Source organism: Fringilla coelebs (assembly GCF_963513975.1).
Source record: "Fringilla coelebs genome assembly, chromosome: 15".
NCBI classification, from domain to species: Eukaryota; Metazoa; Chordata; class Aves; order Passeriformes; family Fringillidae; genus Fringilla; species Fringilla coelebs.
In genome coordinates this window covers 18,143,474-18,160,393 of record NC_140041.1, presented here as the reverse complement: position 1 = coordinate 18,160,393, position 16,920 = coordinate 18,143,474, and the positions used below count along the sequence as shown (strand labels likewise).

The 16,920-nt window shown below is 58.3% G+C and overlaps 1 protein-coding gene and 1 long non-coding RNA gene across 4 annotated transcripts in view; both read right to left on the bottom strand.

Annotated features, from left to right (window-relative positions):
- The window catches only part of ARHGAP26 (Rho GTPase activating protein 26), a 100,542-nt gene extending 96,762 nt beyond the window's left edge, over positions 1-3,780 (bottom strand). For all 3 annotated transcript variants that reach the window (XM_084215872.1, XM_084215873.1, XM_084215874.1), the window contains exon 1: positions 3,456-3,780. In XM_084215872.1, coding sequence (XP_084071998.1) covers positions 3,456-3,609 — 154 coding nt within the window. In that variant the 5' untranslated portion in view covers positions 3,610-3,780. The remainder of the gene's footprint in view (positions 1-3,455) is intronic.
- Positions 3,781-5,152: 1,372 nt separating this feature from the next.
- LOC311159626 lies at positions 5,153-13,075 on the bottom strand. Its single transcript, XR_014616523.1, has 3 exons — positions 12,959-13,075; positions 9,742-9,925; positions 5,153-5,706 (listed from the first exon to the last, which is right to left on the bottom strand). It is a non-coding gene; the product is annotated as an uncharacterized lncRNA (long non-coding RNA).
- Between the last annotated feature and the right edge of the window lie 3,845 nt (positions 13,076-16,920).

The following is a 16,920-nucleotide window of genomic DNA, read 5'->3' as shown; positions in this document are numbered from 1 at the left end:
CCTCTGGGTGCCCGGGCTCAGCTCCCCCTCCATGCCAGCACAGGGACGAGCCACTGGCTGCCTGCCTGGCCCTCACACAGGGACATGCAAAGGGATAAAATCCTTCAGCATCCCTGCTCCTGACGGTCACCACAGCTCCTGTGCTGGAGAACGAGTTTCACGGCATCCAGGCTTCGAGTTCATTATTTATGTCACACTTGAAGTCTCTGCATCTGCAAAACTTTCTGAATAATTTATGGATGGTGGATCAGGGAGGAAGAGGGACACGTTTTGCTGAAAACCAGGTCACTGAATACCAGCCAAGCAGCAAAGGGAGACAATGGAAACAGGCACTGAAACTCGCTGGGGGAAAAAGATCCAACAGCATTTATGTACACGCAGACACACACACTCCAGAGATGCCCTTGGCATCTGAGAATATTTAGCAGGACCAGCCCTTCAGCAAATGAGGATCATTTTCAACCTTCTGAATTTATTCTTTCTTCTCAGGGAAGGAGAAAGTGCTGTGAATCATTCCTATTTCCCTCTGTACCTACACAGAGGGCAAAAGCAGGGCAGAGCAGCCCTTTCACCAAACCCTGGCAGAGACTTTGTTCTGCGTCCTTGCTCCAGTCTCACCATCCCTGCATGCCCGTGCATTGCTCCTGCCCAGCTCTGCAGAGGGCTCTTCCTCCCTCCTCATCTTCCTCCCCTCCCCTGCCCAGCCCCAGCAGCCCCTCAGCAGCACCACAGTTACACGTTGTCCCCACGCCTGCCTTTAGACAAAGAGGATGTGAAACGTTCAGCAGAGAAGGCAAGAGGAAGGAAAGCCAGAGAGGATATTGCCAAGACCTCATGTAACTCTGGCTGCAGGCAGCCACTGCCCAAGGGCCCAGACACCCCCAGAACCCCTCACTCACAGGCAGCACATCCTGAGCCAGGGGTCTGCTGCCCCCAGGCCTGCCCAGCTCCACAGCCACGAGTCACAACAGCAGCATGGAGACAATGACAGTCAGATAAGGCCACCATGCCCAGCCATGGGGAGACAAACCAAAACCTCTTGGAAACACCACTGAAAAATAAAAGATGGCTCAGAAAAGCAAATCCCTGGTCAGAGTCAGGAATGGCCCCAGATCTGCACTGGCTCACAGGGGTGACATCCCAGCCCCTGCAGCAGTGACACAGATACAACAACCAGCAACAGGCAGCACAGCAGCTCCTCACCCCTGGAGCATCTCCATCCCTGCTGCTGGACACTGGAATGGTCTGTAAGGGCCAACACAACACATCAGACCTTGGACCTGTCACACTGAGAGTGACACACGTGGGAAGAGCCAGCCCAGATCCCACCCAGCACCAGGGATCAGTGGGAGCCATCACAGCCCCACAGCAGGAGAAGGATGCACAGAGGGCCGAGCATCCCAGCCAGGGAGGGGACACCCCTTCCCAGCCTCCCTGCCCCACATGGCCCAAACCCTCCCCCAGAGCACCCGGGGCCACCGCGGTGCCACACGTGCAGGGGAGGTGACCCCAGGGCAGGCAGGGCAGGCGCCTGGGCACTGATTTACCCTGCAGCAGAATCAGCATTATTCCTGTCCCTGCAGCCTGGGCACCGCTGGAACTCCCCCTGGCCCTGTGCAGGAATTAAGGGCTAATCCAGGAACACATTCAATAGGAGCTACAAAACAATTCAACCATAAAAACATCCTTATCTCCAGAGGCCAGCGAGCATTCTTCCTGCCCGTGCTGGGGTGTGCAGCACAGCCACGGCCACGGCCAGGGGACAGGAGCCCACTGGCAGCCACCAGCCCACAGGGGCTCACAGCACGCCCCAAAATACTGCACACAGCATGCCCAGGGCCAGAGCACAGCCAGCACCTGCTGCAAGCTAACTGACTAAGCCTAGAGACACCTCAGGACTCACCAGCTCACTCCCAAAATGTATTTCTGTGAAGAACAGCGCTGTAGGATTTGTTCTGGGGTAAAATGAATGCGACAGGCAGGGCCAGGCACTGCTGCCCTCAGCAAAAGCTCCGCAGCAGAACACAGCTCAGACCTGCAGAACCATAAATGCACCCACAGCTGTCGGGTTTGAGATTCTTTTAACCCCAAATGCCAAGAATTGGTACAATGGGAGTCCCTGTAAGCCAGATGTTACCAGCTGCTACTTCAGCACAGAGGAACTACACCCATGGGGCTCGGTGTGAGACCAGAAGGGGAGGGAGCAGGAATCAGCCCTTCTGGGAATGGACAGGGTGCTGGGAATGCTTCACCTGCCCGTGCCCCCTGGGGTGACCTCGCTGTCCCACAGCCCCACAATGACCCTGCCCAGGCTGGCTCACGGCAGGTGATGCTGCCGGGGCTCCATGGCACCTGTGTTTGTGACGTGCCCCTGTCACCCCATGGCACAGACTGGTGACCACGTGTGCTGCCAGCGTGCGGGGTACAGGCACCCCCCTGGATAGAGAAATGCCCTGTGATTTGGGCCAAAGAAACTCAAAACCAGAGAAAACCGCAATGACCCCATGAGGAAACAGCAGAAACACAGCTTGGGGAGCAGCCCACCCAGCACAGCACCCGAGGGCACGGCCCACCCAACGCTGGCAGCCACGCAGAGGTGTCCCCAGCCCCGGCCGTGGGGACAGGAGGAGCCCAGCCCGGGCACCAGGGAGGACCGGGACGCTGCCAGCCACAGGTGAGGGTGTCCCCAGCCCCGGAGCTACAGCTGCATCGCTGCATCCCACTCCCACCCGCACCGCTCCTCCCCGGTTTGCAGCTTTGCAGCCGCCTCCACTTCCCCTGGAGACACAGGACACGTCTGGAGGGCTCCTCTGGTCACAGTCAGGAACGGCCCTGGAGGGGTCAGCCCGGGCAGAGTCACCGGGGGCTCCGGGCATCCCCACCCTGAGCGGACACGGGACAGAGGCCAACCGGGGCGGCCGGGAAACCAGGCACCAACCCATCGCCCCAAAATCCACCTCCAAAGGATGCGACCGCCGAGGGCCGCGGACCGGGACCTGGTGGGCCAGGAGCAGAACCACACACGTGCCAATGGACCATGGCCACGCACATCCCGACGGAGCCGGACCGGAGCCCCGCAGGACCCGATGGATCCACCCTGATGGAGCACACACGCCTGGATGGGCCGGGGCAGGGCCCGTGCGTGTGCTGATGGTCCAGAACCAGGACCACCCGTGTGTGTGCCCATGGACCAGGGCCGGGCACATCCTGGAGCACCGCGCGCGTCCTGCTGGACCAGGAGCAGGAGCAGGAGCAGGAGCAGGAGCAGGAGCAGGAGCAGGCACGGCCCCGCGGCCCGGCCCGCAGGGGGGGCTCGGGCGGGCGCGGGTGGTCCCGGATGGAGCAGCCCCCGTGGCGGGGGCAGCGCGGGGCGGGCGGGGCTCGGCGGGCGGGCAGCGTCGGGGGCGGGCGGGGGTCGCGGGGTCCCGCAGGGCCGCCCCCAGCCCCGCACTTACTCTTGAGGGCGGCGACGAGCGACTTCCCGTCCTTGATGAGCTCCTTGATGAACTTGTTGGTCCTCTCCAGCTCGGCCTCGTGGAAGCGCAGCCGCTCCCGGAACTGCGGACTGTCCAGGCAGCACTCGCTGAACTCCAGAGCCGGCAGCCCCATGCTGCCCGGCACGGCGGGGGCAAGCACGCAAAAATCCGGAGAAAACGCAGAACGGAAGGGCTTTCCGGGCGAGGCGCGCAGCCGCCGGTGCGGGCGGGCGGCGGGAGCGCGGTGCCGGGCCAGGCCGAGCCGAGCCGAGCCGGGAGCGGGGCCGGGCGAGCGGCGGGAGCGGCGCCGTGCCGGGGGCGGAGCCGCTGCGGCCGCGCTGGGGCCCCGCCCGGGCCGGGCCCGCCCGCGCCACGCCCCCCGCGCTGCCGGCCAATGGGCGCGCCCCGCCGCCGCTTCTCCCCGCCCCCTCCGCCCTCTGGACCAATCATCTGCCGGGGCGGGGCCGTTCCCTCCCCGCCGCTCCCGCACCTGGGCCGGCGCCGCCGCTGCGGAGCCGCCTCTGCCCGGGGCGGGCCCGGCCCTGCCCCGCTCCGGCCCTGCCCCGCTCCCCGCGACCCTGCCCGGCCCCGCCGCGGGGAAACCTGCGCCCGGCCTGCGGGAGCGCCGCTCAGGCCCGCTCCGCCCCGCGCCCGGCCGGGTGGCGGCTCGCGCGTTTCTGCTCCCATCATCGCACATCTGTGCGGGAGATTATCGCCCGGGCTTAGTGATCTGAGAGAATGAACCCGTAATCTCCTGGAAGGGCTGGATGTGGAGCGGCCGCGGGAGGAGCTGCGGGGCCTTGTCCCTGCACCGCGTCCCCAAAAGCATCGCCCCACGGACGATGCTGTCACCACTTCCCTCCGTAGAGGACGGATGCCGTCACTTCTCCCCCCAGACGATGGCATCGCCGCACGCACGGCCCCGGTGGCTTCTCCCACCGTCCGCTTCCTCCAGGAGCACGCCAGGAATGCGGCCCGGGCCCGCAGCCGGCTCGCCGCCTCCTTCCCCGGCCGGGGCTCCCCGGAGCGGGCACGCAGCAGCTGCTCCTCCCCGCGGGGCCGGGGGCAGCTGACCCCGGGACAGCGGGACACAGCGCCAGCGCCACCGCCAGCCCCGCGGGCCGGGCAAACCCCGAAACAAACCCGGCACCGGCACCCGGGCGGGAGCGGAGCGCCCCGAGGCCCGGCCGAGCCGCAGGGGTGCCGGCGGTGACCTGTCCCCCCGGGCTGTGACAAACAGCCTCGCCTGCGGACAGTCCCCGAGGGGCTGCGAGTCCCCGGCTGCTCCGCTCGGCCGCCCCGGGGAAGGCGAGCCCCGCCGGCACCGAGCATTCCTGTCAGCTCAGCCGTGAACGGCACCGGGGCCCGGGCCAGCGCTCCCGGAGCACGTCGGGCACAAAGCTCGGGCTGGCAGCGCGGGCTCCGGCCTCGCCTGGCGTTAAAAAGTTCATCCACCTGTGTTTTGCAGCGGGTGAGTGCGGGCACGGGAGCCTGACACCAGCTCAACCTTTTGTCTCTGTTTTTTTAGTCTTCTAAAGCACAATTCTCTCCATCCTCACAACGCAGGCTGAGTCACCGCCTTCAAATATGGCTTGTGAGCCACATTTTTTTGGATGAGGCCTCCTAATTACAAAAAAGGATGTAATACTAATTACATGCTTATCTTGTAGGCAGGATATAAAGTTTAATGAGCTGTCATTTACGCCATATGCACACAGCCCCATAAAAGCATGAGATGTTATTATTTGGATTATGCTCCCTAATTCTACCCTGCACAAAGCCACAGGAGCACTATTTTGGTTTTATCCTTCTCCATCACCATTGTTCATATTTAAAAGTGCTCCAGCACTTACTGCTAATAGAGAAGAACCTGTAACTAGATTTATAGGACACTGCCTTAGAGGATGCAAATATCTGGGGCTTGAAATTGATTTTTTTTCAGCACTTTTCCAGAACCACAGAAAATGATGATGCCTAGACTGTCATTTTCTGATGAGGACAGAATCAAGGCCATACAAAGCTCTGCCACACATGAAGCACCACACATAGCACTGGAACCAAGGCCTCAGGCAGGCAGTGAGGAATCTTCTCCCCTTTTTCTGGCTGCATTCATCAGGAGACATTCGATGTGTTTGAGCTCCAAATGTGGGAGCAGAGCAGGGCAGCAGGACTGGGGAGAAACAGCCATGGACATCTTCCAGCCCAATTTCCCTCCGATTGTGCATCCCAACTGCAAAAGAATATCATAGAATATCCTGACAAACAGCAATCATCGAGCCCAGCTCATGGCCCTGCCCAGACACCCCAAGAATCCCACCACATTCCTGAGAACATTTATCACGGAAGGGAAAAATAAGCAAACAAACACCCCAGACTTCCACATCCTCCTGCCTGTGGATGACAACAGCTTGCATCCCTCTGTAATCCCTGCCATATTTGCCTGCTGTGATTTATTGTTTCAAGCAGCTGGGTTGTCTCACCCCACGAGAGCCAGGTCAGCTGCACACTGTGTAGGGGTCCAGCAGCACAGGACAGAACCCTGGCCACTGAGAGCTCGTCCCACTGGCCACAGCCAGCCCTCCTGCCAGCCTCTGCAGGGCTGTGCTCACACATCCTTCCCACAGAGGAAAGCTGTGGCTGCCCTAATCCCACACTCCCACCCCTGAGCTGTCCTTGACCACACATTAGCACATTCTCCCTCACTCACCAACCCACATCCCACAGCTCACTCACTCAGGGAACATCTGCAGAAAATGACTCCAGCATTAAAATTAAAAAAAAAAAAAAAGCAGTTTCTACCTAGGTTAGGTGACTCTGGATCAAATAACTGCTGGTGCAGGGGTGGGGGCTGTGGAAGGAAGGGGAGACTGCCAAAGGGCAGGGTTTGATGGGATATTGGGAAGCAATCCTTCCCTGGGAGGGTGGGCAGTCCTGGCACAGGGTGCCCAGAGCAGCTGGGGCTGCCCCTGGATCCCTGGCAGTGCCCAAGGCCAGGCAGGACAGGGCTGGGAGCAGCTGGGACAGTGGGAGGTGTCCCTGCCATGGCAGAGGTGGCACTGGATGGGCTTTGAGGCCCTTTTCAGCCCAAACCCGTTTGGAGCTCTCTGCCTGCAGTGGCATCAGCTCAGCTCAGCCCCAGCTGCTCTCCCCGGCGTTATCTCTGGGTGGGTCCCACAACCAGCTGGATCCAACCGGTTTGTTTGAAAAACAGCAATTCTTTCCAGAGTGAGCTTTCAGCTGGATCAGCTCCCTCATGTGAGCACAGCATCCTCCACCTCCGCATCCCGGTCCGTCCTCACGGCGGCTGCACCGTCCCCGGGTGCCGTGACAGAGCCACGGCTAACACGGCAGAAGGAGCCCCTTCTCCTCCGGGAAAGCTTTCTGCCAGTTAGGTTCAGCAGTCAGGGAAAGCTGGAGTGACAGCAGGAGCGGGAGGCGAGGAGCCAGCCCCGTCCCCGCGCGGCAGCTCCAGCTCCGAGCCCCGCGGCATCTCCCGGCTCCGTCCGGGCAGCTCGGAGTGACAGAGCCCCGCGGAGGGGCTGCCCCGAGCTCAGCCCCCGCACACGGACCTCGGGCCTCGCCGGCGAGCTAAACCCTCATCCCCGACTGCCCTCGGGGGATCTTGGAGCCTCCCTCCAACAGCTGCCCCCGTCCCAGCAGCGCTCCCACCCTGCAAAAACCAGAACCTGCGTTAGAGGGGCAGGGAGGGTGGAAAACCACCCACTCGGGCACTAATGCATTTCATGAAACCCCAGGAGGCAGCAGCAGGCATCCCGACTGCCAGAATGCAGGAGCTACACCAGAGGTTTCCTGGAATTGCCCTCAGGCAGCAATGTTCAAGGTCTGCTTATTATGTGGCTGTATATCGCACTCACATCTTCCTTGCTCCCAGGACTCTTTTTATGGGGCTAGACACAGATGAGGCATTGTAGATGGCAAAACTAAAACAGCCCTGCTCCAGATAATACATCAGACCACCCTGAGGAATGCCCTTGAATTCCCCATTGTAAAGCAGAGGGTGTGTGTTGACCTGTTGTACTGACAGCTCCCCCAGAGGTCTGATCCTTGACCTTGGACCTTTCGTTGGCCGTGAATCCAGCTCTAGGGCAGGCACCAAGGGTTTCCCCTTCTCCTGTGCTGTGCTGAAATGTGCTCTGGGTATGTTCTTGTGTGAAACTTCTCCATGTGACTGCAGCAAACAGCCTCAGTGACACCTCCAGCGTGACAGTGCCCCCTCCACCGAGCGCTCACGAGCTTCCCGTGGAACATGATTTCAGATGCATCTATTTCAGAGTGGAACAGTACTTTTCCTTACTGCGTTGCACCTCTCACAGTCACACATGAATTTCCACCCACTCGATTCCTTTTTTTCCCTTCTGCAGCTCACTTCTCTCCTTGCAGTCACTCCTCCTGGCCCTCAGGCAGATTTGCAGGGGTGGGTGAGACAGACAGGAGACGGGAACAGCAGTGACACAGCTAAGCCTCTGCAGGGGGACAGCTCCCCCCAAAATGAAAAGCAAACCAGGCTGGGGGCTCTGCTCCCACCCCTCTCCAGCTCCCAGCTCACACTCGTTAACCTCCCATGATTTTTTGCAGTACTCATCACTGCCACTCGCGCTGCCAAGTCTGCCCAGACACCAGAAGTTTGGAACTGGTTTTGGATCTGGTTTCCCGTTGAATGGAAATATCAATGCCACCTCCTGTTAGTCAGCCTGTGGTGCCGCAGCAATCTCCACATCCAGCTCCTTCCAGGTCCCTGAGCCCGTGTTCACGCCCTGGGCCATGAGTTCCTCTCCCTGCACGGAGCTCATTGCTGTAGCTGAGCCTCTCCTGTTTCAGGTAATTGGCTTCACCTCCTGCTCGTGCTCTGCCGCGCTCACACCCACCTGGACGTGGCCAGGTCCTCACTGTGCCACCTCTGCCAAGCTGGCACGTGCCTCTCAGACAGTGGAGCACCAGGGAGAGCAGGAATCTCCAGGACAAGCCCCCCGGCCGTGCACCGAGGGGAGCTGTCTCCAGAAGAGGCACATTCCCTTTCACTGGCCTGGCAGGTGTCAGAGCAGATCGAGCAGGACCCGGCTCCCCTGCAGGAGGCACAGGGACCCTGCTCAGGCTGGAGAGAGGCTGCTGGTGCCTTCAGCCAGTGGGGAAGGCTTGTTTCCTTTGATTCCTTGTTAGAAATAGAAGAAAACTCTTCAGCTGAGACCCTGGGCAGCCGTGTGTACCCCTGGCCCTCGACCTGCCCTGCTCCGGTCACACTGCACAGGGGGCACTTCGCCAACTCTGTCAATTTTTTGGTACAATTCCCCAGAGTGCTGCTCGTCTTCCTCAATTTCAGGGGCAGCTTACTTACATTTTTACTATTTCATTAAGATTTAAACTCTGCTCCAACAGCTGCAAACCTCCCTCCTCCTGTCCAAATGTGTGACCCCAGCCCTGCCTGCTGACAGAGCCCCAAGCCAGGATCCTCCTCAGAGCACAGGGGTACTCACAAACCCCTCTGGCTTTTCCCAGCCTGATGTCAAGTTTGACTTTTGTTTCCAGGATGATCCTCAGGGTGCTGGAGCCTTGCTGCTTTGTGTCCCCCTAATTCAGTGCTGGTATTGGTGACCAATGATCAAAGGCACCCTGAGAGCCTCATGCTGAAGCAGCTTTTAGAATTGCCCTGCTGGGTGTGTGCTCACCCTGTTCTGGCCAGGAATGGGACACAGAATAACTTCCAAATCAGAATCATTATTTTAAAGAGCAATGCCTCAGTGGGGGATTGCAGAGGCTCAGTTTCCCAGCAGCACAAATCCCCGTTTGACTGGAGCCACAATGACCCTTCTCTGTGTCCCCTGGGAGCAGCATTGCCACTGTCAATGCTACCAGGGCTGTGCACACATGTGGGGCAGAACAAAGCTCTGCATTATCCCCACTGTGGACTCTCACAGCCTGGGTCACACAGCAGGAAGGCAGTGGCTGCAAGGTCACAGCTCCTGGAGATGTGATGGAGATGAGGGTGGGACATTACTGGGTCAGGGAGCTGGCATGTCTGGATGCATTTAGCACATTTAACATGATGCAGGAAGAATGCACGAAGGAACATCATAAAACAGTGTGGGTTGGAAGGGACCTTCCAAATCATCCAGTCCCAACCATGGCAGGGACAACTTCCACAGGACCAGGCGGCTCCAAGCCCTGTCCAACCTGGCCTTGAGCACTTCCAGGGATGGGACAGCCACGACTCCACTGTTTTCACATGTGTATTTGTATATTTACTCACCTGCCAGGCAAAGACAGGGTCAGTGCTGCTGAAGATCACTGTCCCCTTGCTTATGGTCCAGGTTACAGCTCATCCTGAGAGGAGGGTGGGCTTCCAGCATCATCTTTCCCTTCATCCCTGATCTTCCACTGCTCACAAGCTTCACTAGGTCCTTTTCCATCCAGGCATCACTGGCACAAGGATTCTGCAGAGCAGGGTGGGGGATATTTAACAAGGGAGGCGAAGGGAGTCCACTCCCTGTAGCTGCCACAGAAGTGGCAAAGGAAACACCAGCACAGGCCCTCAGGGAAGTCCTTACTGACAGAAAAATAGAAGTGCTACAGAAGGACAAAGAGTTTCAAGCTCAGGATTTTTTGGGTGAATTCCATAGCGGGGGGAGGTGGACACAAAACACACAGAAATACAGAAAACCCACACCACCTCACTGTGATGGAAGTGATTTTGAAGAAAGAGCTGGTCATAGGTGTTCTCTAAATTCTCTGGGAGGAAAAGAAAAGGCCGGACAGGTGCATTTTGGGCAGTGACTAGGCACCGAGCAGCTGGCCAAGCTACGGTTAAACACACAAAGTCAGAAACAAGCTCTCAATTAAATGGAAAAGTGAAATTAGTCACGCCCCTGGGAGTCACTGCAGTGCAGGAAGCTGAAATGGAAAAGTAAGGGAACCAAAGGCTATGAAATTGTCAGTGATATCCATGGAAGAAGTATTTAAATAACAGGGTTAATTATAAAGATGACAAAGTTTCATTGTCAGGAGAGGCTGAACAGTTTGCCTATTCTTATTCTCTTTTTTGGGAGAAACACGAAATCCCCTCAAAGGCCCAACCAAGCAGCTGCCACTCATTTCCTTTCCATACATAAGAGATCAGCCTCTCTCCATCTTCTGCAGGGGAGCTTTGGGCTGGTGCTGCTCCATGGGTAAACACTCCCACAGGTGTGACACGGGCTGTGGGGAGGAGAGGGACCCCAGGGAGCTGGGGGTGTGAGTGCCCCATCCTGTCCCAAAAGCTCACCTGTATCCCTTGGAGATGGAACAGCAGCAGGCAGCACCCAGAGGTGCACCAAGCCCAGACCCCAGGCAGGAGAGCTTTGGCCACCCCCATATTGGACACCCACATGTCCCACCCCAGCGCCCTCGGCCTCACAGGAGCTGGAGACGGGTTCCAGCGGCTCCAGGGAGGATTCCAGAGGCCCCAGTGCTCCCAGGCTGGGTGACCAGCACGGCTGCCCCAGGCAGGAGCTCTGCAAAGCTGGAGTGGCCAGAGCAGCAGCATTTACAGCCCACTGCAGGCTGGATCCCAGCAGCACTGACACCCTGCAGCACCTGTGCAGGGGAGCCCTTCCAGAGAGCACCTGGGAGCCCAGAGACACAAGAGGCATTCAGGAACACCTCACTGCACCCCTGCCATGGCAGGGACACCTCCCACTGCCCCAGGCTGCTCCAGCCCCCGTGTCCAGCCTGGCCTTGGGCACTGCCAGGGATCCAGGGGCAGCCCCAGCTGCTCTGGGCACCCTGTGCCAGGGGCTCAGCACCTGCACCATAAAAAGCTTCAAGGACAAGCCGTGCCTAAGGATTCCTGTGGCTAAGGAGGCAGGATCCATGCCAGGCAGATGGGGGCTGCTCCTCACAGGCCCCTCCGGAGGGGTGTGAAGCCATATGAAACCTCCAACCACTTAACTGGGGTTATATTATCACAAGACAATTCCAAGGAGAGGAATGTTTTCCCAAAATTTGTATAACCACTGGAAAAATGTCACAAACCACTGTGAAATTGAGCTGAAGCTGTGTTTCCAGGAATTAGAACCAGAAGTTCCCAAACCAAACTCTAGTTTCCTTTCTGGAGGGGCTCCAGAGATGTCTGCTGTGCATTAGCCCTGGTGCAGCACGTTCAGGGATGGAAGCTCTGCCTCTCCCTGTGTAAATAGCAATTTCCTCCTGGTGCTGCTCAGCGCTCCCAGTCCTCAGTGCTCCCTCTTTTCTGCCTCTGCTCCTGGAATCTGGATGGAGATTTTCCTCTCCCCGGCGCTCAGAGACCAGCCCTACACATGAGACACTTTACAGCAACTCCCTACTGTTAGCTTCAACGCAAATCGTTTTAATTCTCATAATTAGGCAAGGCCACTGCCTTTCCTGCATAAAAATATCTTCAAACAGCTTCTCGAAATTCCTGTGGAAATCCCCACTAACTATCCCAGCCCGGAAGCCCAGACAAAGGGTTTGTTCCTGGGGCTGGGGCTCAAGGAGCCAGTCCCGGTTCCCCCTGCCTGACCCTGCACCCCCCGATGTCCCCGCATCCCCCCCGATGTCCCTGCACCCCCGGTGTCCCTGCACCCCCGTGCTGTCCCCATCCTCCGTGCCCGAGAGCCTCAGCCTGTCCTGGGCTCTGCACATGCCTTGTCCCCTGCTCGGAACCGTCAGAGGACACGGAGCGGTGGCGCAGCCAGAGGGTGACCGGAGGGTCCCCAGGGTCCCCGGGCTCGCTGGGGAAATCCCCGGAGGGCTGAGCCAGCCGGCCTGGAGGGGCAGGAAGGGCAGGAACGAAGCCGCTGCAGCCCGGCTGACTTACAAGAAAAGGGAAGAAAAACGAGAAAACAAATTTACATTTTAAAGTTAATGATTATAGGAAGAAAGAAAAGAAAGAAAAACAAGAGCCGGGAGCTGTGCCAGCCTGAAGGCAGCCCGCAGGATGGGCAGCGCGGCTCTAGAGGTGAATTCAAGGCGGTTTTGTCCCGTCCAGGGGCTCCTTCCAGCCCGGAGCACCCGAGGCTGGAGCCCGGCAGAGCCTCGGAGCAGCAGGACGGCGCCGGGCACGGGCGATGCTCCCTCCCGCCCAGGACCGGCTTTGCCCGCAGCCCCGGGGGGCTCTGGGCTCCTGCAGCCCCCGAGGAGCGGCGCGGGGTGGGACACAGCCCGGGACACAGGCGCTGTGGGGCTGGCTGTGCAGGGCGGGAGGATGGCAGCGCTCCGGGCTGGGACATCCCTCGGCGGCCCGGAGCCCCCGAGCGGGGCGGTGGGGATGGGCATCGCCGCTCCAGCCCCGCAGCACGGGAGGCACGGCAGGTCCTGATCCTTCCCCCGGCCCTCGCCCCGCGTCAGAACCGCAGCGCAGCCCCGGGCCAGGTCCTGCCCGTCCCCTACGGTGACCTCGCCGGGCCGGCGACGAGGGGACAGAAGCCGCACCTGAGGCGGCAGCTGCGGGAGCAGCGGAACAAAATTACCTTCGTCGTCTCCATTGTTTTGCAGGGACAGATTTCATCCGCTCCAGGGTGCGGTGAGAGGTGTCCTGGCGGGCTGGGGCAGCCCCGGGCGGGCACAGAGCCAGCCCTCGCACCCACCTCGCTGGGCAGAGCCAGCCGGGCACGGCTCCGCCTCGGCTTTCACAGCGCTGCTGCCAGAGGACGTGCCCTTGAAAGGTGAGATAAGATACCGACGATGGGGAGCAATTCCGTCTGCTGTTAAAAACACCCGGGGCCTGCAGAGCTCCTCATCCCACACCTGCTGCGAGGGCACTGCCCCCAGACCAGGCACTGCCCCCAGACCAGGCACTCGCCTGGGCCAGGCATTTCCAGGGGGTCCCGAGGTTCTCCCGGCAGCAGAGCAGCCCCGGGGGATCCCACAGGCACCTCTGCCCCCTCTGCCTGTGCCCAGCTGAGTCCCAGCTTGCCAGGGCCAGCATGGAAATGCCCATTGCCTCACAGCAGCCTCCTCTCCGATCCTGCCTCTCAGACAGCAGTGGTTCCTTTGCCTACAAAGCTGTCCCCAAACACCAGTCACAATTTCCAGTTAACAGGTCTGGCCCTGTTCATTCCCCTCCTGTTCTTGGCCCTTTGCTGTCCCCATCCCATGGCAGATGCAGGAGGGCTGAGGGCTGAGCTGATCTCATGCCTGTTTATATTCATGTGGCTTCGGAGATTTGGTTTGGAACCATAAAAATATGTTATTTACTGTACAATTAAATATTTGTTTCCTGGTGGGTTGGACTTAGGTGAACTGCAGTTTCTACAATACCCTTTAAACACGGCTTACGCTCTTCCTCATTGCCTGCCTTTTTGTACCCTTAATTCCCTCACTCCTTGTGCCTTTATCAGCTGCAGAGAGGTTTGCAGGGACTTCACATAGTAAAAAATTAAACAAAAAAAGTGAAAATAACAACCCCAAAACACAAATGCAGACTATTTCTTCAGTACTCAGGAGTACTTCCCCTGCACATACACCAGCCCAGCCTGGGCACCCAATTACCGTGTGGATAATGGTGGTGACAGTGCTGTGACACACTGGAGCAGGCTGTCACAGCCTGTGCCTGCAGATTATCTGTCTCACCAGCCCTTCCCAGAGCGCTGTGTTTGGCTCTGATGGCTGCTGTGTCCAGCAGGAGCCTGGCAGGGCAGGGCAGGGCAGGGCAGGGCAGGGCAGGGCAGGGCAGGGCTGGGTTTCCCCTGGCACTCCCGTGTCCCCAGCAGGGTGGCACGCTGCTCCCTGGCAATGGGACCAGCTCAGTGCTTCTGTCAGGCTGCCCACCTTGGATCCATGGTGTGGCTGGTGGGAATGCCCTGTGCAGGGCCAGGAGCTCCCTTCCAGCTCAGGCTCTTTCACGATGCTCTGATTAGGTGACTCCTAATTGTTCTGGTTTTCTGACCTACATCTCTTACACCTGGTGCAGAAGCCCAGAGGATTTCCCTCCCTCCCTGGAAGCAGGAGAGTTTCCATCCATCCATCCATCCATCCATCCATCCATCCATCCATCCCTCCATCCCTCCATCCCTCCCTCCCTCCCTCCATCCATCCATCCATCCATCCATCCATCCATCCATCCATCCATCCATCCATCCATCCATCCATCCCTCCATCCATCCATCCCTCCATCCATCCATCCCTCCATCCATCCCCAGCGGGCTCTGGCAGCCGGGGCCAGGGCACACCCCGGCGGGCCGGCCCCGCACAGCCCCGCACTCAGGCCAGGACAGGCCAGGCTGCAATTCCCCGGGTTAATTGCCAGGATGCCAGTGCAGGGGAGAGACAGAGATTCCTTTGTGCCGGCTCCAAATGCCTCTGTTCCAGGGGAATGGCTCACAACCGACCTTGCTTTGTGTGCCCAGCCCTGGCTTGACAGTGTTTGCACAAGTAGCTGGGCTGACAAAGACCAAATGAGGAATTCTTGGAGATTTTGGGCAGTGAGGTATCTCCTGGAGCAGCCCTCAGACACAGCAGCCCCAGTTCTGTTTTCCCCATGGGTTCAGATCAGAAAATCCAGAGCTGCAATGAGCGGAGCTGACATTCCTGAGTGAGCCCCCACGCCGGGGTCCTGGGCTGCCCTCCCTGCCCTCCCTCACTCAGTGAGGGAGCAAAACCTTGGGAGGCAAAGAAACATCCACCAGGGGCACACAGGGAGAGCTGGGATCCTCCAGGTCCAGCCTTGGTCCAGCCGGTCCCACCGGCAGTGGGAGCAAACACAAATCGATGAATATAAATACAAATATAAATACAGATATAAATACAAATACAAACAGTGTGAGTTGTCCCTGCCCATGGCAGTGGCTGGAACAAGTTAGGCTTTAAGGTTTCTTCCAATCCAAACCATTCCATGAGTCTGTGATGAGGGGATAGCAAACTTGCTCGTGGGATCTCAGCAGCTCTCGGGACAAGGCTGTGGCAGTGGATTGCTGCTGGTCATGGTGGAGCAGGAGCTGCAGGGAGGAGACATCTCTGGGAAGCAGGGGAGGAGGACAAATGGATTCTGTCAAGCTAACTTGATCTATTTTTAGATAAAACTGTAATTAAGTCAGTACTTGATAACAGCAGGACTTTTAAGGTAATGGGGCTTCTGTTACATATCTAAATGCAATATGGCACATATTAAATGAATCAGGAGATGTCTGTTTTCCCTGGAATGTAATTACAGAAGAGGCCTCCTGGTCAGGGTATCCAGGAGAGCCCTCTGGGAGGCAGCTCTTGACTCTGAGCTAATGCCCAGCGAGTAAACAACCCTGGGGTCAGTGTCTCAGGTCATTTGTTAAAATACAAAGGCTGGGAGCCATTCCTCAGGAGGGGCTGCTCCCTCCTGGGAAACAGGGACTGGGAAACTCCAAAGGGATCCTGGCCAAGGAGCCAGGACTGAGAGTCACGTTCAAGACCACGACAAAGACAAGCAGAATCACTGTCCTGTGTCTGCCTGGGACAGTGGCAGGTTCTGGCAGGGATCAGGGAGGGCAAGAGGATCTTAATGAGGCCCTGGCTCCTGCCTGGCCCCCAGGGACAGAGCCCCGACCCCACCTGTGCACACACAGGAACCAAACCCACACCTGGGGCAGCTGCAGCAGATCTGGGAGCCCCCAGAGGCACCCTGGGCCACCAGATGTTCACTCGGTGTGACACCAGCTGTGCACAGGGACGGCTGTACCCACTGCCACTGGGCCAGAGTGGCCAGCTCTGCTGCCACCCAGATGTGCTCCAGCTGTGGATGCTACACCCTCACCTGCACGGACCTCAGATGCGCCATGGCTGCCAGATGTGCCACAGCCAGACCAGCTGTGCCCCGGCTCCAGCTGTGCCCCCTGGCAGGGCCATCACCCCCCCCCCTTTGCCCTGTGCCCGAGCTGTGCCCGTCCCGATCCCAGTCCAGCTGTGCCCGCCCCATCCAGCTGTGCCCAGCTGCGCTGCTGCGGTTCCGCGGTGCCCTCTGGCGGCCCCGGGGCCTCCCTGCGCCTCCCTCTGCCGCGGGGTTTTCCCAGCTCATTTTATTCCTTTTCCCTCATTAAAACACCTGCTACCTTTGTAAAGCGGCTTTCCCCCCTTCCCTCTTCAAAGACTGTTGAAGGGAAAAGTGGCTTCGTTGGAGTTTCTGGTCACCAAAATCCACCTTGTTAGGATAAACACCCTAATTTGGAGAGACTGCAGGAGGAAAGCTTTGGCCCTGGTGAGGGTGCCCCAAAAAGAAAGCCCTTAGTAGGTGTCAGAGATCAATTCCTTATTTCACATAGAACTGCTTAATAGGAAGCAGGAAAAAGAAAACAATTAAATAAGTCTTTAATACAAATAATAGAATTGAATGGTTTCACATATTTAATCTACATTTAATATATTTGCCACATACTTAATATATAGAATATTTTTTTAAAAAATAAATACTCAGAAATAGGCTGGAAAAATAAGTGACATTTAATTTTTGGACCTGAATTTTTCA